General features: G+C 48.3%; 1 protein-coding gene across 1 annotated transcript in view; it reads right to left on the bottom strand.

Moving 5' to 3' along the window:
* Tfcp2l1 (transcription factor CP2-like 1) overlaps positions 1–26,434 on the bottom strand; it is a 60,018-nt gene that overhangs the window by 13,055 nt on the left and 20,529 nt on the right. The window contains 11 exon segments of the mRNA NM_001107170.1: positions 2,175–2,317; positions 2,996–3,099; positions 5,230–5,320; positions 6,382–6,475; positions 6,558–6,606; positions 8,842–8,933; positions 11,634–11,744; positions 14,549–14,701; positions 17,054–17,160; positions 18,513–18,618; positions 19,107–19,183. Coding sequence (NP_001100640.1) covers positions 2,175–2,317; positions 2,996–3,099; positions 5,230–5,320; positions 6,382–6,475; positions 6,558–6,606; positions 8,842–8,933; positions 11,634–11,744; positions 14,549–14,701; positions 17,054–17,160; positions 18,513–18,618; positions 19,107–19,183 — 1,127 coding nt within the window.

Genomic DNA, 26,434 nt, shown 5'->3' with positions numbered 1-26,434 from the left:
TGTAGTTCCAATACGTACAAGGCAGGAGCAGGATGACTGTGACATGATTAAAGCTAACCTGGTCTACATAGTGAGTTCTGGGCCGGTCAGGGTTTTACACTGAAGCCCTGCCACAAAACCAGAAGAGAACAAGGAAGTGTAACTTCACTGAGCTGGGCTTGCTGCATACTCCTCTAATCCTGGTGCTCTGGAGACAGAGGCAAGCAGAAGACTGGAGCAAGGTCAAGGTTAGCCTGGTCTCCATGACTTTCAGGTTTCATAGGAGATTGTTATAAAACCAACCAACAAAACAAACAAAACCACAGCTCCCATTTCTTAAGAGGTTGGATCTCTCACTGGCTCAGATCTCTAACAATTGGTTTACCTGGGTTTCTACCTTAACTTCAGCCCATATCAGCTTAGCATCTTTGAGCAACTACTCAGTATCTTTGTGCCTGTTTCACGGGATGCTAGCAGACACATATGTATGTGTGTGTATACACATTTATATGAATATCATATACATATTATTTAATACACAATACATGTGCAATAAATATATACATCTCTATGTAAGCCAGGACACAGTGGCTATATGACTATAGTTTGGATATGGAGTGTCTCTCAAAGGCCCCTGTGCTGAATGTTTGGTCTTGGTTTCTGGTGCTACCAAGATGTGGAACCTTTAAGAGGTTGGGCCAGCAAAAAGAAGTCAGGCCACCAAGGTTATTAGTGGAGGGAATATTGGGACCTTAGTGTCCCACACCCTTGCTTCTTGGCCATAGTGAGTGAGAACAATTTGCTCAGCTGCTCTCCTACCATGATAGTTTCTATCTCTCCAGCACTGGGATCACCCTGGGGTTTACCACTATGTCCAGCTTTGGACGTGGGCTCAGGACATTGATTGAACCCAGGCGCTCATACTTTTAAGTCGAGCACTTTACTGAGTGAGAATCTCCCTAGACTGAACCTTTCTTCTTACGTTCAGGATCTCAGACATTAGTTACAGTGCCAGAACACTGACCAATACAACATCAGACACACATTTTCGTTAGTTGGAAGTGTCAGTGGAAGAAGATCCAGGACAGAACAAGCTTAAGATCATCTATCTATTCCATCATGGGCAAGGGATGCTCAATTTGGGAGAGAAGTCTGCTCAACACACAGTCCTCACAGGGCTGGAGCAAGCTTCTGTCCCTTCCTGGATTCTCTGCTAGCAACTCTTTGCACCTTCCACAGGACTGTGTTGAGCACACACTCAGTGGCACACGCTTCAGACTCAGAGAGGTCTTGCTAGTGTCTCCCAGGGGCCACGGCAGCACCTCTTTTAACTACTGGCCTTGGGATATGATTCCTGCTTGCTAAGTAGCACATTCTTCAACCTGCACGTGCCTCAAGAGCACGCAGCCAAGCGCACTTGAAGAAGGCTGTTCTCTGACTAGAACAGCCATTAGCATCTTAGTCACAGCAGCTATGGTCACCTACAAGAGACCCTCAAGATGGAGCTGTGGAGATGGTGGAGCTGAGGAAAGGTAACTGCCCCAAGTCTGACCCCTCAGTCTCACATGGAGGAAGGACAGAACTGACTCCTCCTCCAAGCTGGCCTCTCATCTCTGAGTGTGCATTAGTGCCCTTGGCCCCACTCACCTCCCTACCACCCCACAAAATAAAGAAATAAAGAAACGTAATAAAAATGTCTGGAATTATAGGGTACGTTGCCAGTCCCTTATAGAGGGGGTGCATGAGGAGGGTTCTTGGTTCCTCACAGAGGACTCCAGCTGATTCTACACACCTCCCCACCAGATTTAAGTAACTAATTTGCAAGGTAAACTGAATGAGAGACTCCATCTATGCAGCTATGGGGATAGACTTTCATTCAGTGATATGGCTGTCTGGGGGTCATCTATGCTCCTGTTAGGAAACCCAATAAATTAGTCAGTCTTGGGATTGTTACTTAAGTCTGTTGTTAACACCCTAAGAAGAAATTTGTTCCTATTTTTCCAGGAAAAGTCCCACAACAGTGACTCAGCAGCCCTTTAGACCCAGCTGTGGTATGAACTTCCCCTTCCATCATACGTAAGCAGTAGGGTGTCAGCTTCAAGCAGGCAACATGCATAGAAAACAGATACGCTGACCCAGCAGAGGATGCCCCTGAGTGGGATCTGGGGCTCTTCCTGAGGGTCAGCTCAGCTCACCTCATTGCTTACCACCACGTGGATGCCAGCAGGACCCTGTCGATAGACCCGGTGGATGTGCTGTGGGGGGATGCTGTACAGGCTGGCAATCTTCTCAGTCAGCTCCAGGGTAGTTAGTTCTTCCAGGAAGATAGCATGGTATACTGTTGGGGGAGGAGCAAGTACCTTCCTTTAAAGGGCCAATAAATTAAGAAGAACCTGTCTATGTGTTTCTACCCCATTCTGAGAAGCCAACAGCTTACATGTAAGGATGCTAAGAAGGCTGGCAAAACCCATTGACAGGTAAACATAGGTTGGCAGTTTTTATCTCTCTTGGGCACATATTCCTGGGTCCAACGGGCTCCTAGTTAGGGGGAAAGGAGGACCTTAAGGAGCTCTGGAATTCAGATGTGGTGCCTGGTGTGCACACTGCATGGTGGGAGACAGAGGCGGCGCTAAGTCACCTTTCCAGGGATTACTCAGTAGCTGCCAGTGGCGGGAAGATATTTAAAGACAATTGCACTAGTGTTCACTGCTCTCTGCTTCCTCAGCTTGTGAGCATCTGCCTCGAGCTCCTGCTTCCATGCTTTCCCTGCCTTGATGAACTGCCATCAGACTGTGAGTGGGGAGAAACCCACCCTTCCTTCCTTCCTTCCTCCTTCCTTCCTTCCTTCCTTCTTCCTTCCTTCCTTCCTTCCTTCCTTCCTTCCTTCCTTCCTTCCTTCCTAAGTTGCTGTCGTGGGTGTCAGGTATTTTGTCACAGCAATGAGAAAAGTAACTGAAACACTGAGAACAGAAATTGAGCAGGCTCAGGAGTCAGGATCAGGCTCTATTTCACTCACCACACAGGCTATTGTCCCCATTTTCATCGTGCTTCTGTGGCAGGGGTAGTTGGTTCTGCTCCAGCTCCTGACAGACATAGATGGTCATCTTTGGCCTCACATTCCTTGCAGAGAAAGGGAAGGAGGGAGGGAGAGAGGGAGGGAGGGAGGGAGAGAGGGAGGGAGGGAGGGAGAGAGGGAGGGAGGGAGAGACAGAGAAAATAATTAGCCAAGATGACAGACTGCTACTCTAGAATGTTCTAAAATATTCCAAAACCTAGAGCAGACTCTGCAGTATAAAGGGATTTAGGGAAGAAGCAGGTGGTAGGGATATAGAATGGTTTTCATGGACAGGGATGGAATCCAGTCTCGATGGATATTTCCGGCATCACAGAGGGTGTTCTGGAAGAGGTGGGGTAGATGACTCTTCCAAACCTGCCAATCTGAGGCTTTTCTGTAAAGCAGAATCTCAAGATCAGGATTTCAAGAGGTAGTGTGGGATGTAGATTGGTGGTGTGGGATGTGGGTTGGTGGTAGAACACGTGCATAGCATGTGTGCAGCCCTGGGTTCCGTTCCCAGCCACGGAGAGAAAAGAGACAGAGAAAGAACTTGATATAGAGAGTTCCTCACACAAGGCTCATCTCCCCAATTCCACATATAGGGAAACTGAGACTCAGAGAGGCAATGGCTTTTTTTTTCCATTGCACAGCTCCTAGGAGACAAATCTAGGGATTCACCTTCCATTAACTGTACTCTCCAGTTGTCCTCAGGGCACAGGAGCAGCTCAACAACACAGCATGCACTTGGCATACACAAGCCCTGGGTTTTAGTCTCAGCACCAGAAAAAATGAAAAGTACAAAACTTCAAAACTCGGTCTGACTGTGATATTAACCCTAGCGTCACAGTTCAGGATCTCACGGTCTGACTGTGATATTAACCCTAGTGCCACACTTCAGGGTCCCATAGTGCCACGGGGCAGGGTCCCACATGACCAGAGGTTTCTGGGTTGTCGGAATGTTTCATTTCCATGGTGGTGGAGAATTCTATCAGATAGCACTGCCCTGAAAACTGCACTATGGTTTCGAAGACCATGCCCAGGCCCTGGGGAAGAATCAGAGCTCTCAGCCTGGACTCTGTAAGTGTCCAGAGTCTGGGCTAGTGACTAAAGGCCAAGATCCACAGGCTCTGGGTCCAATGGAGGAGAGGGAGGCTGTGATGGTTAATATTAATTGATGATCTAGAATCACCTAGAAGACAAACTTCTGGGAGGGAGGGAGTTTCTAGATGGGGCTTACTGAAAGAAAAGGCCCATCATAAGTGCAGGCAGTGCTACCTCATGAGCTGGGGCCTCGTACTGCATGTGGAGACGGAAGTAATCCGAACCCCGAGAGCATTCTTCTCTTTCTGCTTCCTGCCTCACAGATACGACATGACCAGACACCTCCCACTATTGCAGTCATGATTTCCTTATCATGAAGTGCTATGGAGTATGGAGGAAGCCCAAGTGACATGTGTGCTGGACATTATCACCTGGCTATGGCAAGGGCCCTAGTGTCAAACCTCAGAGTCTGTGAGTGAATAATGATAGTGGGTTCAGAAAATGTCTACCATGGCTCCACCCACCCTAGATATTTATAGCCTAGAGACTGTTCCCACAAAGATTAGCTAAATCTAGCTCCTTGTTCAGCTGTATACTGTAAACCCTCTTTCCTGCTTACCTGTATGCACTGAGCCTTGCTCAGCTGAATGCAGTAGCCTCGCCTCCCTGTACATCCCTCATAAACACACTGAGCCTCTGGGCTGCTGAGGTTTCTCCATCAGAGAGCCCATTCTCTCCAAACCCAGCTTTCCTGTACACACATCTGTCCTTTCCTCCTTCCCTAGGGCCCCAGTCTGGTCCATCCCTTGAGATGTCAGGATGTGTGTGGTGTTGAACCTTCAAACCACAAGCCAAAACAAACCTTTCTTTCTTAAGCTGACTTGGGTATTTTGTCATGGGGATGAGAAAAGTAACTAATGCTGAGATATTCTGAGCAAGGGGCTACTGCAGCCGATACCGAGGTGGTCTCCACACTCACCTCACTCTCCGTCCCATCCTCCCATGGCACCCCCTCCAGCATTTCCCTCCATGTTGAAAGGATTCCTCCCATCACTCAGTCCACAGTTCAAGAGGCTAAGGTGGGGCTTCTTGCTGGACCCAGCCAGCCCTGTGGCCACAGTCTTTGGTTGGCTGCTCTAAGAAGCTGCACCTACCTGCCCTTGATGGCATTAAAGAGCCGAATCCCATCTGCGGGGCCACAGACCTGGACCAAATCATCTCTGGACATCTTCAGCAGGTCAGCACCTAAGCAGAGACATGCACCACTCAGTACAGGCAAATACCTGCTGACCCCCCAGCAGGGCCCAGCCTCAGCCTCAGTGGGTAAGACGAAGCACAGAGAGAAATGGTGTGAGGATAAACAATCCTAGCAGATCAGTCATACTGTCAGCAGCTAAGAGTGTGCTCGCAAGTGTAGAGAAAGTTAGTCCACCCCACCCAGCCCACCCCTGCCTGACTGCCCGCCTCCTTCTTTGTCCTCTACACTAGCACTTTCTGTCTGCACAGATTTTATCAGCATGCTGCCACCAATGACATGTGTATGTCTCTGTGCGGAAGCACACAGATCACTGGAAGTTGACAATACAAACACACCCCGGGAACAAACCAGCACAAACCAAGAGGCAAAGCATTAGTCTCCCAAAAGACATCCATGGACAGGCCTAGCACCCCATCTGAAGGGGCAGAGGAAGACCAGCAGTGTGAAGTCTTTAAGAATTGAGTCTTCCTGGGGGTTGGGGATTTGGCTCAGTGGTAGAGCGCTTGCCTAGGAAGCGCAAGGTCCTGGGTTCGATCCCCAGCCCCGAAAAAAAGAAAAAAAGAAAAAAAAAAAAAGAATTGAGTCTTCCAAATCCAGATCACTCTCCAAGGACCTCTCTCCCCTCAGATGGCTTGTCAGAAGTAGCTGCAAATACAATGGCTTTTCTTTTCTTTTCTTTGAGGCATGGTTTCATGTAGCCCAGGGTGACCTAGAACTTCTCAGATTTCTCCCTAAATGCACTATACCCAGTTTATGCAGTGCTGAGAATAGAACAGAGGGCTTCTCGAGAGCTAAGCATGCAGTCTCCAAAGTGAGCTATGGCTTTAATCCAGAATGGTTGGAAAGGCCAATAGCCTTCCTTCTATGGTCCTGCCAGAATCCAGATCACTGCCTCTCATGACCTGACCTCCCTCATTGCTTCCCTGGTTGTTCTGTGACACCCACCCCACTGAGGGTTCCCCTGGACACAGCCATAGGCCCATGGGACCAAGAGCAAGCCAAGAAGATACCTGTGCACGCACTCCCAACCTAACTCCACGATGCTCACCCGAGAAGCTGGCGAAGAGCCAGCAGAACTGTGAGAAGCGGTTGCGGTGCAGCCACTGCTGGGCATCCTGGATAGAGGCTGATGGGAGCAGGTGCTGCAATTGAGAGACCGAGGGGGTTCAAATAGGTCATGGAGCCAGAGGGAGCCCCAGCCCACCAATACCCATGTACACTTACATCGCTGCCCAGCGGTAAGGGCTCCACCGGGTGATTAGGTGAGCTGTTACTGGAATGGAAGAGGGATGGTTAGTGAGCATGAGGGCTGCCAGGGACACAGAGGTTCCAGAACCTAAGTGGTGCCTACATTTCAGCAGCTGTGTGACTTGCTTTTAAATGAGTCCCGAGAGACTTCCTAAATGAGTCACAAATGTTAGCTAGACCCAATCTCTCATGATGAATGCCTCCTGCTCAGGAGTTTTAGATGGGCCGATCTGTTTCAAGCAGCATTGATGGGTCGGTCTACCTGTGTCGTCTCCAGCAACAATGGAGAAGGGCTTGTCTGTTTTGCCTGGATCCTGTGCTGCACGGTGGAGCCTTACCTTTGTGATGGTCTACCTTGACTGGACTTAAAGTCACCATGGGAACAAACCTGAGCATGTCTACATCAAATTAATGAAGGTGGCAAGACCCACCCTAACTTTGGGCAGCACCATCCCACGGGCTGGTGGTTCTGAGCTGAGCCCCGGCACCCTTTCCTCTGCTTCCTCACTACAGACACAGTGTGAGTCGCTGCTTCTAGCTCCATCTGCCGTGGCTTCTTCACGAGGACAGACAGTATCTCCTTGACTTGAGAGCTAAAATAATCCTTCCTTAAGTCACTTCTCGTCAAGCATTTTTGTCCCAGTGCAAGAAAATGGCTAGATCCCACCAAGTTCCAGTCTAAGGAAAGGACAAGATGACCAGGGCACAGGCTACACACACTCCTTCCAGTAATTCAGCACCTCGGAAAGCTGCAGCTAGACCAAAATCGTCAACCATCAGTAGTGACAACAACCCTTCCACTGTCTGTATGTATCACAGGCACATCCTTCCTCATGCCCCCTTCTACATCAGGGAAAGCGGGGCTTAGGGAAGTTAAAGAATTTGTATCCCTAAGGGTAGACGTTAAAGAGCAGGTCTGCCTGATCTAAACAACCCTTTTCTTTTTTATTCTATACTCATGAGAAGACATACCATACAGTAAGACCAAGATCACATAGACCTCCTTTGTCTTAGCTGACTTTGAACTTGCTATATAACCTCAAACTGCCGATTCTCTTCCTCTACCTTCGGAATGTTGGGATTACAGGTGCCTCCCTCCACACCAGGTGCTGAAGGTCAAACTCAGCATTTCTTCCATTATCACCCAACCCTGATTTTTTATTATAGACTGACTGCAGAGTAGGGGCTCAAATCAGAGGACCTGCATCCACTGGGTGGAGTTCTCCTCGGCTCACTACCAGGACATTACTACAGAGCCACCATAGTGAGGTCAAGAGCCTCAATCCGCACAGCCTGCCAGTTAGAATCTGCCTATGATGCTGGCGCAGTCCTACCACTGTGTCCTTGGGGCCACATGACCTATCTGCAGTCGGCCAAGGTTCAGCAAGACTAGCTTTGGTGCTACAACAGTGAAACCCAGGGTAGAAGCTCCTACCTGGACAGTCCCTTCAGGAAACATACACAAGTGGTAGACAGAAAACCTACAAGGGCCTTCCAGATGCCTTAACTATCTATCTATCCAGCGTCCACCTCAGTCAAACACTGGTCTTCAAGGTAAATTCTTACAAACCTGTTGCCACTTATGGAAGTATATAGAAAGAAACACACACACACACACACACACACACACACACACACACACACACACACACAGAGAGAGAGAGAGAGAGAGAGAGAGAGAGAGAGAGAACACATGGTGAGGTGTGATAGCATACACCTATAATCCCAGCATGCAAGAGGTTGAAAATGTAGGATTGCAAGTTTAAGGCTAGCTTGAGCTAACCAAGTTCAAGGTCAGTCTGGGTTATATACAACCCTGTCTTAAAAACCCAAAGCTATCTGGGTGGTGGTGGTATAGGCCCTTAATCCCAGCACTCAGGGAGGCAAAGGCAGGTAGATTTCTGAGTTTGAGGCTAGCCTGGTCTACAGAGTGAGTTCCAGGACAGTCAAGGTTATAGAGGAACCCTGTCTCAAAGTAAAACAAAACAAAACAAAACAAAAACAAAAAAAATTAAAACAAACCCCAAAGCTAAATACAGGAGCCGGAAGATGTAGCTCAGTGGTAGAGTTCTTGCCTAGCTTGCACCAGGCCCTGGATTCCACCCTCAGCATGGGGAGCTAGAGAGAAATAAATATGGCTGTGGTTGCTATACCAGTTACCCACACTAAAACCCAAACAGATGCTAGGCCATGGCATGAAGGAAGACCAAAACAGGACCACTTCAATGCAGGACCTCAAGGAGAGAAAGGTTAGACATACCCTTCACGGAGGCCAAAGCTGCTAGGAGAGCCGTTGTAGCTTGGGGATGGAGTACTGTTGGCCTGGTATGGTACATCAGGCCATGGAGAACACTGGGAAGAGACATAGGCAATGTGTCACAACAGAGATCTTGGGATAAGCTTAGAGACAACCCATGGTCCTCAGCCCTTCCAAGCAAGCATTCGTAAGCTGATGACTAAGACCCTGCTGTGTCAGCATAGAGCCTACGGTGACTGAATGCTCAATAGGAGCCATGGCCAGTCAGACTACTAGGGTCACCTACCATGACAGAAAAGAACCTAGAACTCAGGAAGTCATCCTGGGTCAGGCAAACCATGAAACACACCACCCCTTTGAGCTTCCTGGTAGTCAAACCAAAGGGGAAAGGAGTGTCACATAGTGCCAAAGCCCAAAAACTAACTGGTCAAAAATGCCTACATATGCATTACACAGAGGATGGATGACTTCTAAAGAAAAATGAAACAGTAAAATGCAGGGCGAAAACCCATGCTATGGGGTGAGAAAACTGCAGGCAGGGAGGGCTGGAATAGACAGGAGGGGTCCTGGAACTCTTCAAAGAGTAGCTCCTCTCAGCCTACTTAGACAGTTATTCATGTTAGTACCCATCCATCTTGGCTCCAAAAGACAGAAACACACATGATGTGAGCCTTCCTCTGGAGGACATTCCAATGCACGAGCGAAAATGAAGAGACACAGTTGGGGTATGGGTGAGACCAGGACTTCCAGGGAAAGGGAGCGCCTCAAGCCTGCATTTCTTCCCTTCCTCTAAGGCACTGACTTTGCTTGGAGAGGGCCAGTCTGAAGCATTCCTAAAGACTGACTATCCCCCACCAAATGCCAGGCTGGTAAATATTTAACCATTGTGAGTGTGGGTTGGAATTTGTTGATGCTAAATCCTACCAAGGGAGGAAATCTGATGAGCTGATAGAAGGGGTGCACTGGCATCTCCCAAGGTCACAGTCTGGATTCTTTACACCAGCCATGCTGATAGAAGGGCTGTGCTGAGGGTGAGGATAGCACCCCCTCTTCTTTCCGGGAGTCAGGATTGGAACAGAGAAATTGGGGCTCAGCCAGGATGAGAAACCAGCACTAGGTGGGGGTTCTCCTGGCAGTGTCCTTCAGACATGGGCCTGGCATGGGAAGAAACCATGTGAAATGCAGTCCTTACGTCTCTCTGTGGCAGACAGCAAGCAGAAGTTCTCCTGTGCCAGGCTCCCTGCCCATTGTCATCCTCAGAAAGACTAAAGTGCCAGTACATACTTGTAAGCCACCTTAGCCTTTTACCCTGCCTTATGCAAACGCTCCTTCATGAGTGGCTTAGCACATACATACACAGGCATACATATATCCAGGACCTGGCTACCCGTCTTGGATTTCTGTACCCAAGTCTCACCATTAACACAGCACAACCTTGCATGCATGGCCACCCTGGGTCATATAGTTATCTATGTTCCTTTGGAGTAAATCTAATTAGTCAAAACCACTGACACAAGGAGGAATCGCTATTAAAAACAACAAACAACAAAACCCAGGGCTGGGCAGTGGTGGCACAAGCCTTTAATGCCAGCACTTAGAAGGTAGAGGCAGAGGATCTCTATGAGTTTGAGAAGCCAGGGCTGCACAGAGAAACCCTATGTGGGAAGGAAAGAGAAGAGGGAGGGAGGGAGGGAGGGAGAACAGGCAAACAAAAGGAAAGGCACCCAGATGGCCAGTAACAGGAAGCAGGAGGCTGCTAATAGCATCTGAGGAGTTTCAGGCAGAGGGTTGCCTCTTTGGTGTATTTCTTTATCTGTCCAAATAAGAACAGCTCAGTGGGTTCCTGGGTTCCAGCTCTGACACAGAACCTTAAATTTACTTGTATTGTTTGATTATATTTTATTTTATGAGTTTATCTTTTATTTTATTATGTGAGTATACACGGGGTGTGTGTGTGTGTGTGTGTGTGTGTGTGTGTGTGTGTGTGTGCGCGCGCTCTGATGTGCATGTGACATGGCTTGTGTATGGAGGTCAGAGGATAACACTCGGTTTTTTCCTTCCACCTTGGATCTGGGGGTTAAACTCAGTCGCCAGGCTTGTGCAGCAAGCACTTTTACCCACTAAGCCATCTCTCAGGCACCAGCACAGAATTATAAAAAAAAAAAAAAAAAAAAAAACCATGTTAGTGGACGTAATCCCAGCACTCAAGCAGAGACAGGTGGATCTCTGTGAGTTGGAGGCCAGCCTGGTTTGGTCTACACAAAAGCCACTGGTAGCCAATGACGTCATGCAGAGTGGAGCCCTGTGCATAGTCCTGCTCTGCTCAGTCTACAAGAGGCCTCCACCTGAACATTGCACAGCTGAACAAGGAACTAGACAGTTATTGATGAGAAGGCAGGAGTCATGCGCAAGTGAGCCACTAAGTACAAAAGGCACAGGGAAGAAAAGTGCGTACTGTTGATATGCAGACACAGGCACGCCTAGAGAGAAGCTGAGTCGGGAACAGCCAAGGCATGGGTCAATGGGGAGATGCTCTTGGTTGCATTGTTTTACATTTTGAACCATATGCCTGAAGGAATGTATCACCAGCTCATTCACATTTCCAAAAGCACCAAACATTCAAAGGCAGCAGGGAGCTCAAACTGATTTCAGAATAACCCACCAGCAGCCTCACGGGATGTGCACACTGAGCTCTCAAAGCTCCCACCTACCTTCCCTGATGGCGGATCTTCCACTACTGTGCACCTTGCCCACGGCCTGTTCCAGGCCCACTGTCAGCCTCTGCCCTGGCTCACCTCAGTGAGGATGGTGGTTTCATAGGATGGCTGGTACTTCTCCTTCTCCTGAGCTGTCCTTTTTTCCATCTTTTCCCGGTCAGTCTTCTGTTTCCGATCAGCTCCCTTGGGCTGCAAGCACAGAACACAGGGTCCACTTGGGCCAGAAAGCAGCCTTTGGCTAGGAAAGAAGACAAAGGCCTGAAGGATCAACTTTGGCCTGGCGCCTGAAGAGCAGGCCGCTCAGCTCTCCAACCTTCTGAGTGGCATGTGTTGTGTTTTTTCTATCCTCGGGATCTTTGGGCTTAGCAGGAAGTGCTTAGGAAGACTGCTACCAATGGTTACTTGCTTCTGGAAGGAGTCATGGGGAACCAAGACAGCATATATCACAGAGCTGGGGTGACTGATGGAGAGCAAAGAAAGGTGGGAGAGTGGATTCTGACCCACACTGTGCCAAGGTCAACTCTTCTCAAGCCCAGCACACCCAGCCCTCAGGACATCACAGTCGCAGAGGCATCTGTCTCTGCTGTGACTAAATGATGGTATGACAGGCTGCGGAAGCCATTGCCATTCACAGAGTGCCAGTGAATGCCAGCCTCGGAGGGAGCCACCATTGTCTCTTCTTCACAAACTAGAGGCTCAGGGTTTAACTGGCAGGAGAGACCTAAGGGTACAGCCCTCCCTCCTGTGCCACCTTCATTGTGCCTCTCATGCCTCTCATCCTGCTGGGCACAGGAATGACTCAGAGCCCTTGATGTGCAGTTACTAACACTTAGTTCAGGTCTAGTGGCCAGCACAGAACTTTTATCCCAGTGTGTGCCTTCCTCAGGGGATGCCTTTTGGTTCCCCGCTCAAAGGCTTTTAGGGAAGCCTCCCTCAGGGTGACCCAACCCTAAAGATAATCTTGTGGTAAGCCATGTAGGAACACCAATAATAGCAGGCATGGTATTCAACATGAACATCAAGGACCTATCAAGGGACCAGGGTAGGCAGCCACACCTAGTCCTGTGCTGGCTGAAGGCCTCTCCTCCTTTCCTCAGAAGACCATGGGCTAGCATTCACGTGGAGTAAAAGCTCTCCACCTCACATCCTTCAGAGGAGCTGGTCAAAACAGGATGGCTTTCAGAACTCCAACACATCAAGAACCCAAATTTGATGCCCCTGACACCATATAAAAAGGCCAGGGGCATGGTGACAAACACTGGTGTTTCCAGAGATGAGGAAACCAATCAGTAGATCCTTTAGCCTAATGGGCTAGTTCTAGTTCCAGTGAGAGAACCTAGCTCAAAAATAAGGCAGATGACTGCTGATGAACCTAAGACTGAGCTCTGACCTCAACATGCTACACATGTGTACTTCACCACACACACACACACACACACACACACACACACACACACACACACACACACACACACACACCCTTATATACAGAGAGAAAAAAAGTTTATAGGTTGCATGACTGCCATAGACTCAAAGTGGCAGGCCACGGAGTGAAAGTGGTCTTGCTTTCAGGGGGCACTAAGTCTGTTGGGGGAGCAGCCTCAACTGCTCAGCTTCTAGGTCTGTGATTATATCTGTGAATACTTGGTTCCTGCTGATCCCTGCTGAGAGGAAAATCAACACAGCCCTATCTGAAACCGACCTTTTCCCAAGAGGTTCCAGATTCATCTAGGTGTGAAGAAGGGTAGTAAGTCTGATCACCCATAGTGACCCCTTATAAGAGGGGGCTCCACTTCTCTACAGGTGGACAGAAACAGATCAAACCTGATAGTCATGGGCTAGCCTCGTGCTGTAAGAATGACATAGGCCTGCTCCGTCCTCCTTTTCCCTAGGGGGCTTAAGTACTGAAGGTAAGCATGCTAGCTCCCACCTTCAGGAAATAATCAATCCAGATGAGGAGATAGGAACCAGCAATGAGAGACTGCAGGATGAACCAGGGCACACGTCAGTTCTTCTGGAGAGAAGGCTAGATTGGGGCTGGGGGCATTTCTCAATAGTGAGCTCTTGTAGGGTGCTGCCTGCCTGCCTGCCTGCCAAGCAAGACAGAGGCCTGACTTTGGAACCAACACCCACTTAAAAGCCAGGTGTGGCAGCACATGCCTTCTGTGCTGGTCCTGAGGAGGCAGAGACAGGAGGATCCCTGGAGCAACAATCAGCTAGTCTTACTGAACTGGAAAGTTCCAGGTTCAGTGAGAAGAAACCCTGTCTCCAAAACTAAGGTGGACAAAGACTTGATGAACCAGTGAGATCGCTCATTGTCCACTTCAATCTCCAGGACCCACGTGGAGAGGGAGGGCTGACTTCTGCATGTTGTTCTGATATCTATCGTGCAGTCAGGTCTCTCTGTGTCTCTCTCTCTGTCACACACACACACACACACACACACACACACACACACACACACACACACAGCCAACCAATGCAGAGAAAAATAGCATTGAGCTCGACTAAAGAATGGCCCTCTTAGCCTCATGTTTACTTTGTTGTTGTTGTTGTTGTTTGAGACAGGATTTCACCATGTTGCCCTGGCTGGCCTGGAGCTCACTACTATAGACCATGCTGGTCTGAAAATCACAGAGAGCCACTTGCCTCTGAGTGCTGGTACACCTGCGTTTGCCCTCATGCTGAAGGAGATACTAGACAGGAGAACATGTGAATACCTGTGAAATGCTTGCTTAGAGTCAGGGAAAATACAACAGAAAGATGAAAAGCCTGTCATTCTTACAAAAGCAGAGTCTTACACTGACATGGGAGACACCCATCCTCAACACTTTTGAGTAACAAGAGAAGGCTGGGCAGGGATAGAAGCCAGAATCAAGAGAGAGGCCCCAGCTAATGGGAGGCCACGTACTCAGCTGGGCCTATGACCTAAGCAACAGCAAAGGGTCATTTGAGCAGGTTTGACCAGGATGGCTGTGTTAAGGGCATTGTACCTTGAACACCTTGATCTGGCAGCTGGCAGAATGTAGATGCTCTGTGTATTCTCCATTCTCGTTCTGCTTAAACGTGTCAATCTGCACCCGAAAAGGCACTCCTTTCTCACCCCCGTGCTTCCTGGGGGTGAATTCCGTGCTGATACAGTGCACCTAGGAGGGGAATGTGAGGCCTGAAGTCGGGTAGATGAGAGGACTCCGGATGCCCCTGAGGACTACCCCTCCCCAAGGCGGTGACCAACCTGCTTTGCCTAACTCCCCACTTACCCAATCAGGCCAAGGCCTCCTTGCCCTCTAGAACATGCACAGAGAACATCCCATCTCTGTCCCTTTACTCTGGGGCTCTGTCTGATCAGCATTATCGCCATTGTTCCCAGCTACTAACCACAGTAGCCACCCCACCACCCCATCCAGAAACCTTCCCCTTCATAAAAATCCAACTTGTGGGGCAACTGAGCAGACCCCTGTTGCTCTCTGATATCCCAGCCACTGAACAGGCCTGGAGTCGTAGTCGGAATGCCCAGCTCATCGCTGTGTTTCTAAGTGCATACTACATAGGAGGCACCATCTATGTATCCTGCTACTGTAATGTTACAAAATCAATATGACTACAATTCAAAAATAACTAAATTTTGGAATGAGAATATTATTTGTTTTTAAAAATTGCACCTGTGTGTTCCTATGGATGTGTATGTGCACGCATGTGCACCTAGAAGACAGATTTTGACATTTGTGTCTTCTTTGGTTGCTCCCCATGCAACGTTTTTGTTGTCGTTGTTTGCAGTTACTGTTTGGGGGGTTGTTTGTTTCGTTTTATTGGTGTTGGTATTGTGACAGAGAGCACTGGTGGTGCAGGTCAGGCTGATCTCAAACTCAGACATCCACCTGCTTCTTGGATGGTGGGATTAAAGGTGTGGGATAAAGGCCCATGGTAACGAATGAGACCCACGTAACTTTTTAAGCCAGGGTTTCTCAATGAACCTAGAGCTCATAGATTTGGTGAGGGTAGCTGGTAGACAAGCCCCAGGAATCCTGTGGTCTCCACTCCTTTAGCACTGAGGTCAGGTGTGTGCAGAGGTGACCAGCTCTTACAAGCTGAGGATCGAGCTCAAATCCTCATGTATACGCAGCAAGCATTTGACTGACTCTCTAGTTTTTTCTCCAGCCAATCTCTTAGACTGGCATATTTCTTATCTGATAGGTGGGAAGGGAAAGTGTGGTAGCCACATGCTGATAATCCTAGCACGTAGGAAACTGAAGCAAACTGTGTTCAAGCTCCATAGAAAAGACCTTGTCTCAAAAACAAACAAAAGTGGGGAAGAAAGCTTGCAAAACAACAGACAGCCAGTCAATGAAAAGACCATGCGAGTAAAGAACATAGCAGGCCTTCGCCATGCCCTTGGCCATCTGAACCCCAGGTGGCATGTAATTCAAGGCAGGAGCCACATAGATGCAAATAAAATGAACTCAGTCACAGCAACTAGAGAGAATGGAAGAATATGCCTCCATAAAACACTGGCTTTAAAAACTTTTGTTACTGCTAGGCATGGTGGCACACACCTTTTATCCCAGCACCTGGGAGCTGGAGACGGGAGGATCTAACTCTGTGAAGTTGAGGCCAGCCTGACCTACATAGAGCAATGGTTCTCAAACCTTTCTAACACTGTGACCCTTTAGTTCCTCATGCTGGGTGACCCCCCAGCCATAAGATTATTTTCCTTGCAATTTCATACCTGTAATTTTGCTACTGTTATGAATCACAATGTAAATATCTGATATCTTGTGAACTTAACCTTAAGAACACCACTGACATACAGTGTTCCAGGATAGCCAGGGCTACATAGAGACCCTGTCTCCAAAAACACTCAACAACAAAAACAAAGGTACCTTGTTATATTTTTTATTTACTGTGTGTGCCCAAATGTGGGTGGCTGTGTATATTCCTGGGGCCCATGTGGAGGATTAGGCTGTTTTTTTTTTTTAATGAGGTGGTGGGGTGTGTGTGTGTGTGTGTGTGTGTGTGTGTGTATTCATATAGATGTTAGAGATCAATCAATCTCAAGTGTGATTCCTCAGATGTGGTGTACCTTATTTTCTTAAGCCAGGGTCTCTCATTGGCCTGGGACTCACCAATTAAGCTAGGCTGATTTGTCAGTAAGCCCCAGACATCTAAGCCCATCAATCACCTCCCCAACACAGTAGTCACCATTCCAGTCTCTCTTATATGGAGGATTGAATTCAGGTCCTCAAGCTTTTTTGAGGTAAGTACTTTGCTGACTGAGACACCTCCCTAGCCTTGGAAATACCAAATCCTTTTTAACCTTTCAGTATTCTGAAAACATGAACCCAAATATGACTCCACACCATTCCAAGTCCTTGGCTCAGTGTTCTTGACCTGGACCCCAAGTCCTCCCATCCCCTGTCCTCCCTCAGCTACCCCCCCCCCAACTGGAGGCCATCTTGGCTAGCTGGAAGGCTGCCTTCAATGCTGTCATGTTTGCTTACCTGGATGAATGCAGATGCTCTCTTTGCAGGATCCCACAAAAACTCTACAGCATTCAGTTGGGTTGGGCTGGCCCTGGGGTCCAAGATACCAACAGACAGTGGAATATCTGCACACACACATACATAAAAGTACAATGGTCAGCCTCTTCTCAACACCGAGGGGAAGGACCCAGTATGGGCCCAGACTCCTTCACCATACTGGCTAGTTTTGTGTGTTTTGACACAAGCTGGAGTTATCACAGAAAAGGGAGCCTCAGTTGTGGAAATACCTTCATGAGATCCAACTGTAAGGCATTTTCTCAATTAGTGATCAAGGGGGAAGGACCCAGCCCATTGTGGGTGGTGGTCTTGGGTTCGTTCTATAAGAGAGCAAGCTGAACAAGCCAGGAGAAGCAAGCCAGTAAGAAACATGTCTCCATGGTGTCTGCATCAGCTCCTGCTTCCTGACCTGCTTGAATTCCAGTCCTGACTTCCTTTGGTGATGAACAGTAATGTGGGAGTGTAAGCTGAATAAACCCTTTCCTCCCCAACTTGCTTCTTGGTCATGATGTGTGTGCAGGAATAGGAACCCTGACTAAGACAGCACCTGATCTTGAAATGAAGCTTTGCCCAACTCCACTGGGAAATAGATATCCTGGCTGGAATTGCTGTGCAATGCTTGAAGTCTTTATGTTTTCTTATGACACGTTTCCCTTGGTTTCTATTTGGAAGAACTTGCTGGTGTGCTGGTATATATACCCTGTCATCACCTTAGCTTTCGAATCCCAAAGCACAGCCAAGGGCTGTAGATAGAGCAGGGTAGCCAGTACCTGAGTCCTCAAGCTCTGTGATATGTTTGCCCTTCCCCTAGCCACCTTGGATGAACTGGGCATGGTGACACACAATGCACTCACTCAGGAGGCAGAGGCAGGTGGATTTTTGTAGTTTTGAACTCAACATAGTCTACCTACTGGATTTTAAGCTAACCTGGCTGCTCACCCTTTAAGGCTCTGAATTCTTCTACAGAGCGTTGGCATCCACTGAAAGTTTTTGTGATGTCCATCCGTCCTTCCTTCCTTCTTTCCATAAATAGATGTATGGAGGAATTTATGCCTTTCTACCTCCCCTTCTCCCTCCCCCTCCTCTGTGTGTGTGTGTGTGTATGTGTGTGTATGTGTGTGTGTGTGTGTGTGTGTGTGTGTGTGTGTGTGTGTGCGCACTCGCATAGGTTCTAAGGACTGAAGTCATGCTCGCACTTAACCAGACGAGTCATCTAGTCAGTCCTCTTTCTTTTGGACTCACTTCTTTTTGACCAGCACAACCTCCACCACAATGTCGTTCTGCCTGTGCATCTCTAGTACTGGGGACTGCATGCATGTGGCACCATGCTGGGCTTCCCAATGAGCATTAATCCAAGTGGCCCCCACAAAGAAAGCCCATGTGGCTGAAGCGTCCAGGGGTGCTGGCTGGGTTGACTCACCAATGTCTAAGATGCGGTCCCCGGGCCGGCTCCACCGCCAACCCTCCAACTGCTGGTACTCTGTGTACTGCAGCCGGCGGTCGTGGAAAACTACACGGATGATGCTCTGTGGAGGGCGGATGTTGTTGGAGACAGCGGTGCGTAGGGCCTTGAGAGCCCCAAGAAGAGCATGCTTCCCTGCCCCCAGCCAGGGAAAACCCTCCACTGCTCTCCAGTCCCTTTAACTGGTTCTTCCTTTCCTCAGAATCCCGAGAACATGGACAATGGTGAGAAACCATGCCTTCCATGTATTCTGAACAGCTAGCTTCAGATACATGTCTGACTACTATGCTGTTATGTGCAGGTAAGAAAGGCTCAACTGAGGGCAAAATTAGGCCACAGCTTCTATCTATCTAACCCAGAGCATACTTCACCAATGTAAGCCATGCCACCCTGGTCCACTGCCTACCCATCTAATCCCCGTGGGCACAGTGCACTCCAGAAACTGGTGTGGGACTATAGCTCAGGGATGCCTTCCCACCACCCCCAGCCCCAGGCATTCAGACCCCACAAGCCCCGCTAACACATGAGGAACCAGCCCTGAGGCTCACTCACCTTCACATATTTCGTGTTCAGATCTTGGAAGTCCCCTAGCTTCCGATTCTCCAGCAGTCGGATTTCATATGACTGACCTGAAGGAGGAGGGCAATACATTTTTCATTTCTTCCCGTAATTTTATTCTGAGACAGGATCTCATGTAGCCTGAGCTGGCCATAGACAGGCTATGCAACTAAGGTAGACCTTGAACTCCTGCCCCTCCTGTTCATGCCTTCTAGCCACATCCAGTAAGTACATTCATGGGTTCTGGGGTTCAGAACTCAGATCTAAATGCTTGCACAGTAAGCATTTCACACAGAGTAAAAATGTTTTTTAAAGATTAATTTTAAAAATGAACTTCTCATGACCAGCGGGATGGCGCAGCAGTTAGGAGCACTGGCTGCTCTTCCAGAGGACCTCAGTTCAATTCCTAGCTCTTACATGGTGGCTCATAACCATCTGTATCTACAGTTTCAGGGAATCTGGCCTCTGAAGGTACCGGATAATGTGTGATATGTACATGTAACCAGAACTCCCATACATATAATTTTTTTAAAAATTAAAGGTCAAAATTTCATCCAGGCATGCTGGCCCTCGGGAGGCAAAGGCAGGTAGATAGGTCACTGTGAGTTGCAAGCCAACCAGGGCTATACAGTGAGACCTTACCTCAGAATAAATGAACAACCCGTTTCTCAGGGCTTTAATTTCACCTAAACAGCTGCTCTGAGACGCTCAGTGTGGACAGACTTTCCCAGTCTGATGTCAGAGACCAAGAGAAGCGGTGCCTCTAAAGTCGTGTGGATGCAAATGTGAGCCTAAGCCACAGGACTACTGGATGTAGTCATGAGCAGCTGACAGAACCACAGAGAATGGAGATGAGCCTAGGATAGCAGCACAGGGGAAACTGATGGTTCAAGGCAAGCATAGTTCGTATGGTTAGTTAGATTCTATCTCAAAAAAAAAAAAAAAACCCACAAAACAAAGGGCTGGCGAGGTGGTATAAGGAGGAAACAGAGTCCCACAAATTGTCATCTAACCTCTCCCCCAACACACACACACACACACACACACACACACACACACACACACACAGAGTAAAACATGTTAAACAAAAGAAACAACTAGTTAGAGAGAGAACTCTACCCATTTCTGCACTGAGCCTAATGGGAATCCAGTCATGGAAACTGGGAATGTGGCCTTAAATTAATTAAATAGACAGTCTCAGACAATTAAAGTAAGGATTCTAAGGGAAGGTAATAATCTGAGAAAACCCCTGGGCCCTGAGTCCAATGACATGCACAGTGAGACACGCAGAGATAGATGGCAGACAGCAGAAAAGAGGATGTTAGAGATAAAGACGTGGCCACAAGCCAAGGACTGCCTGGAGACACCAGAAGGTTAGTGGCCAACAGTGCACCTCCCTTGGGTGCCCAAGAGACAGCCTTCAGAGCCGGGAGAACAAGCCCGGGTGAGAATTCCGGAATGGGCAGAGAACTAGAAACCAAACCATTTGGACCATGTTGTTGAGCAGCAATCACATGCACTCTGCAATCCCTGAGGCCTGAGAGTAGGTGGAAGGGCCCCAGCCAGCATGTGGACCACAGAGACTCCTGACCACAGCATCTGAGCCCGGACTGCATATGGCTCTACAGAGCCATTCATCTTTCTCTATTCACCACTGTGTGCACATAGGTGGGCATGTCCGTTTGTATGCAGAAGCTCTTCTGTATGGGTGTGTACAGGAGTGCAGTATATGCACATAAATTTGGCAGCCAGAGGACAACCAACAGCTGCCCTTTCTCAAAGCACTAGCCAACTGACCTGGGACCGCTAAGTTTACTAGATTGGCTAACCAGAGAGAGAGAGTCCCAGTGATTGAACTGTTTTTACCTCTCTCGCCATGCCCAACCTTTTTATGTGAGTGCTGGGAATCAAACTTAACACCGAGCATTGTTAGCAGCTGAGGTATGTTCTTAGCAACTAAGACATCTAAGCTTTGTTTCTGTGCCCCTGAATCAAGAGTCTAGCACTCCCTATGTCTGGACATACATACTAAGGGGCCTTCCACACCCTAACTGATTCTTCTAGTGTCCTTGCCTTTGCTAAAGAATATATAGATGGTGTTGGCAGAGTCCCAAGGCCCAAGTGGCCATTACATGAGTGTGCAGGCACCCAGGGGGCCAATTTGCACTGGCCCCAGGTTCTTCAGGGTGACCTCCATTCAGGCCAGGCAGTGGCAGCTCCTGCCAGATAGAGAATTGTTTCTAAGTCTGCACCAAGAGGCCTGGGTTGCAGGCCAGCATTACATGGCAAGCTTCCCATCACAATGAGAATCTAAACCATGGAACCTTCCTGGTCTTCTCTTTCAAACGTACATGCCTAGGATGCTCTCCAAGTGTCCAGGACCGGACTGCTGGACTGGGTAAAGCTAGAGCCCTGTGCATCCAACCACGCTGCCTCTCCCACGTCATCCTGTTCCTCTTGTTCGGCTGTCCTGCTCATGTGTGTCTCAAGGCTACCACACTAGGACCAGACTAACCTCCCCAGCCCTCGCAGAATCCTCAAATTCTGGAATTGAATGAGTTTGTCATCATGCCTTGTTTTTCACCATATTTTTTGAGACAAGAGTTCCCCAATCATCCAACCAGACTGATAGGCCAGCAAACCCCAGGGACCTACCAGTCCTCACCTTCTCTGTACTGGGAATACCAGGGCCAGCCCCCTTTTTTTTCTTTTAGATTTAATTTCAAATTTCAAATCTATGGGTGTATGTGTGCATGCCATGCATAGAGGGTGTTAGATTCACTGAAACTGAAGCTATAGGCAGTTGTGAGCTTCCTGTTGTGAGTGCTGGGTCCTGTGAAAGAGCACCAAGTGCTCATAACCTGCGTCATCTCTCCAGCTCCAGCATGCCCAGTTTTGTGAGTTCTAGGGGTTCAAGTGAGACATTTCCCCAGCCCCAATTTCAGATTCTTTATAATGTTCTTCTATGCCACAACAATGGAGTTTCACATATTCCCACCCTCAAATGTTTGTAATTTTCCAGGTATATCAAACACCAAAGAAGGGGGATAGGATGAAGCAGAATTTGAATAATTCCTAAAAGACTGGGAGACAGGAAGGCTAGGTCCACTCTTCCTGACAATGGACAGGGCATCTGAAACAGGCTCGCGCATGCAGGTGGCATGGGAGAGAGCTCTGAAGAGTAGATAGGATGTCTGTTCAAGGGAAGCAGTGGCCATGATAGAAACTCTGAGCACAGTGCAGCAAGGCAGGGGTGTTTCCTCTGAAACATTAACAGATAGCTTCCCTCGTGGGAACACAGTGGTACCGGAGACTACAGGGATACTGATTTGCCAAGGTCTCAAGTAGCCAACAGCAGAACTAGAAACCAGGAGCCCCACTGGATTCAAGTTGAGACTCACAGAGGTTCGTTCCCAGGAAAAACTCAAACATCCAGAGGGTGAAAGGGGTGCCAGGCTGTTGCGTGTGATTCTCTTTCACCTGTTCCTATCTGGAAAGCGTATACTTAAGGTTATCCCAAGTATCTTACAACATGTCTGCCAAATTAAGGTCTTTCCAACACCCTAAGCAATTACGGAGAGGGGAAAATCATTAGTGGAAACAAAAGGGTTCTTGGGGCTGGTTTGTTTCTGACACAGGGTCCCCACATAACTGAGAATGACCTTGAGAATAAATGATCCTCCTGTTCCACTTCAGAGCTTTGTGATTACAGCTTTGTGATAGACGCACCACCACCCTCAGTTTAAGGGGTTGTGGGATACTGAGGTCAAACCCCAGGCTTTGTTCAGGTTAGGTGTCAGCCAACTTGGTAGTCACTCAGCCTCAGCCAATCAAGTCACTTTTTAAACCTGAACCAATATTTTAAAGCATACATCACATCTTCTTACAATAAATCATAATCATACACCATAAAAAATCAGTGGGGAACCATTATCCTTATAGGGTCTCACATCCAGTTTTAGAGCCTACTTCCCCATTCTAGTCTCTAGCAACTTAGAGACTTGGAGGGGTGACAGTGTGCCCAGCAGGGAATCTGGTGTTGGGAGGTCTGAGGATCTGGGTCTGTCAGGAGGAAGTAGATAAGCAACAGGCAGTCAGAAAACAGCTTCAAGGAAATTCCCTGGGAAGACCCAGCCCAGCCATTTACCTGCGGATTGTTAAAGGCCTGCCAAAGGATAGCCAGGAAAGAGCTCCAGGTCACTTTGTGATGTAAACTAGCCCTTGGCAGGTGGCTCCCAGCCCAACCCAGGGAGCCAAGGTGACCTGGGAGTGGCAGGAACAGAGGCAGAACTTTCACCACCCACTCAAAGAGGGTGGCCAAGCCCTGCTGACCCCTTCTCCAATCCCAGGGCTCTAAGTGCTCTCCCTCCAAGGAGGCTTGGGAACTCCCTGGTAGAATTTAAGTTCAGCCTGACTCTACACCTCACCTCTACCTCCAAGGGATGGCTAGAAACATGCCCGCCCAAAGGGACCTGAGCCCAGAATGAGCAAAGAAAGTTCTAGGTTCTATTGGTTTTGCCTGCTGGCCCCCTTACCTTACAGTGGCAAAAGGGGTAGTGAAACAGACACAGATACACACACACACACACACACCCCTACCTCATTTTTCTCCTTTTCCTTAAAGTAACCCAATATCAAAGTTCTATGAAGGCTACTCTATGAAGTAACTACAATCAGTAACAAGTCCCAGTGGCGAGGACTCTACCATTAGAATGCAGAAGCAACTCAGGACCACGCAGCGAGGAAAGGACACAGTTGAGTTTCAACAAAACATTTATTTTACAGGCCTGGTGGCAGCCAGAGGGTAACCTGCAGGAGAGGGTTCATGGTAATTTATGTTCTGGGATTGAACCCAGGTCCTCAGGCATGATGACAAGCATGTAAGAGGATGTTCTGTCTCTAGGTCTAGTTCCCCAGTTGGTTCTTGACTTGTCAATAAAGAAGAGGGGTGGGCAATTACAGGGCAGAAGGTACAGGTGGGACTTCCAAGTCCCAAGAGGAAAAGGAGATGACAGGGTTTGGGGGGGGATGTCTGACATGCTTTAGAATGAGAAGAAAGCAGCAGTCCTGTAAGGAAGGGCAGCTAAGGGCCTGTGACTTCCACTACAGGCAGGGACCAAGGATGTTGGCTGGCAGGACCAGCTGATGTAAGCCACTAAGTTTAGGGTAGAGGGAGAAAGAGATAATAAATTGATACAGGCATGAATTCCAGACAGGAGGTATCTGCACTCAGCAATTGTGCCTAGAGGCAAGTTCTAAAGGCAACCCAGCATTGTGTGTCTTTTATCCATGGATTCAAGGGTCTGGGGGAGGGGGCAGCCTAGTAATGCAGGTCCTCCAGGAACAAAGGCCAGTAGGAAAGAGAAGCCAGGTCAGTGCTGTCATTGGACCCTGGAGCTAAGCAAGGAGGAACAAAAAGGAGCCTAGAGGGGCTGGTAGTGGGGACACAGCTCTGGGCCAAAGGCTTATATCATGTTTTTAAAACCACATTCAATACGAGTACCTACCTATATCTGTCCAGCAAACCTGCTGCCCAAAATATAAATTTCCATATAATCTTTGATATTTTGCCAGTACTCCTGAAGGATCTTCCTGCATCTTGGTAAAGTCACAGGTCCCAGAAAAAGCTACTACCTGTTCCCCAGAACAGCCTTCCCCAAGTTTCTTGTTCATAGATAGTCGATTCCACCATAACCCCCTAAGAGAGCTGGAGCTGATGAACCAAGGAGAGTGTGAATCTTCCTTATCCCCATGAATGATTAAAAAATGTTGAGTAGAAGTAAGAGTCTGACTTTTATCCATAAGTGAACAAACGCAGCAGACTGCTAATATCCCATAGGAGGAACAGTCGTTATCTTACAGAGGACTGGGCACGAATTCTGTTGGACATTTTGACACCTCTCAGTCAACTTGACGGGATCTAGAACCACCTAGAGACAACAGAGCTCTGGGACACCAGAGAGAACCTTCTAGGTTAGGCTAACTGAGGTAGGAAGACCCATCCTAATGTGGGTGGCACCAGTCCAGGGTCTGGGGTCTAGGAGTGAATAGAAAGGAGGAAGTGAACCAGCGGAATGCCAGCAGCATCTGCCTGTTTTCTGGCAGTATGTCCAGACAGCTCTGGGGCCATGCCTTCCCTGCCGCGGTGAACTGTACCCACTGACTGTGACCAAAACAAGCCGTTCTTTCCAGACACTGCTTTTATTGAGTATTTTGTCACAGGAACAAGATAAGTAGCTAATGGCCCCGATACCCCACCTCCGGGGTGCTAGTTCACAGGGTGAGCATTGGTGCTTTAGAATATTTGTGCAAGGGGTTGGGAAATGGCTCAGTGGATAAAGTGCTCATTCACATAAAAGCTAGGTGAGCTTGTGAGAGGTGGAGACCATGGAGCAAGCTGGCTAGCTGACAAAGCCAAACCCTAAATTAAACTCAGAGTTCGAAGAGAGATCCCACTTCAATATATAAGGAGCAGCATGGCAGAGGAAGGTGCTGACATCTTAGATCCATATGTATACTAACATACTCACACATAAGAGGCATGCACATGCATGTGTACATACACACAGGCTACACATACAGGCACGCACGTGTGCACATGTGCACACATAAAATAAAAATACTTGTACAAGGCTGTAACAAGCAATAGTACTAGTAGTGATAGCTAAACCCTAGAAACATACAGAAATAATCTACCACTGCGTTCCCAGGGAAATGTAATACAGGTGTGGAGAACAAGGTATATGCTGTCACTTAGGGGCCCAAGCTAGCATCATGTGGGCACCGGGGAGGCACACCTAAATGGAGTAACAGTATATATACAGCCACCGTGCCTGCATCCTTCAGTATCACGGTAGATGGGGTCAGCCAAAACAGGTATAGGCTGACCAGCTGATGGGAGAGACCAGTACAAAGCCTCATTCTCCAGGGAGCCTCAATCAGCCAGAAATCTGTTACAAAGGACACTCTTAAGGGCTGGAGGTGTGGCACTATGAAAGAACACTTGCTTAGCCTGCTCAAGACCCTATGCTTGATTCCCAGCATATTAAAAAAAATTGGTGTAGAGGGGGCAGGCAGATTGGGGATGGATGAAGAATTTTGCACTATGCAGCCTTGGCATCCTGGAACTCCCTACGTAGACCACAAAGGCCTCCAGCTCACAAAGATCCACCTGTCTCTGTCTACTGAGTGCTGCGGTTAAAAGGTGTGTGCCACCATGAAAGGGCCTTATCAGCACTGTTGAAGTATATGACAAGTGCTGCTCTTTTACCTGTGCTAAATTTTCTAGGTTTGGGTATATAAAATAATGTCCTTGGGGACAC

The sequence above is a fragment of the Rattus norvegicus genome, chromosome 13 (assembly GCF_021556685.1).
Source record: "Rattus norvegicus strain SHRSP/BbbUtx chromosome 13, alternate assembly SHRSP_T2T, whole genome shotgun sequence".
NCBI classification, from domain to species: domain Eukaryota; kingdom Metazoa; phylum Chordata; class Mammalia; order Rodentia; family Muridae; genus Rattus; species Rattus norvegicus.
This window is presented reverse-complemented; position numbering and strand designations above follow the sequence as displayed.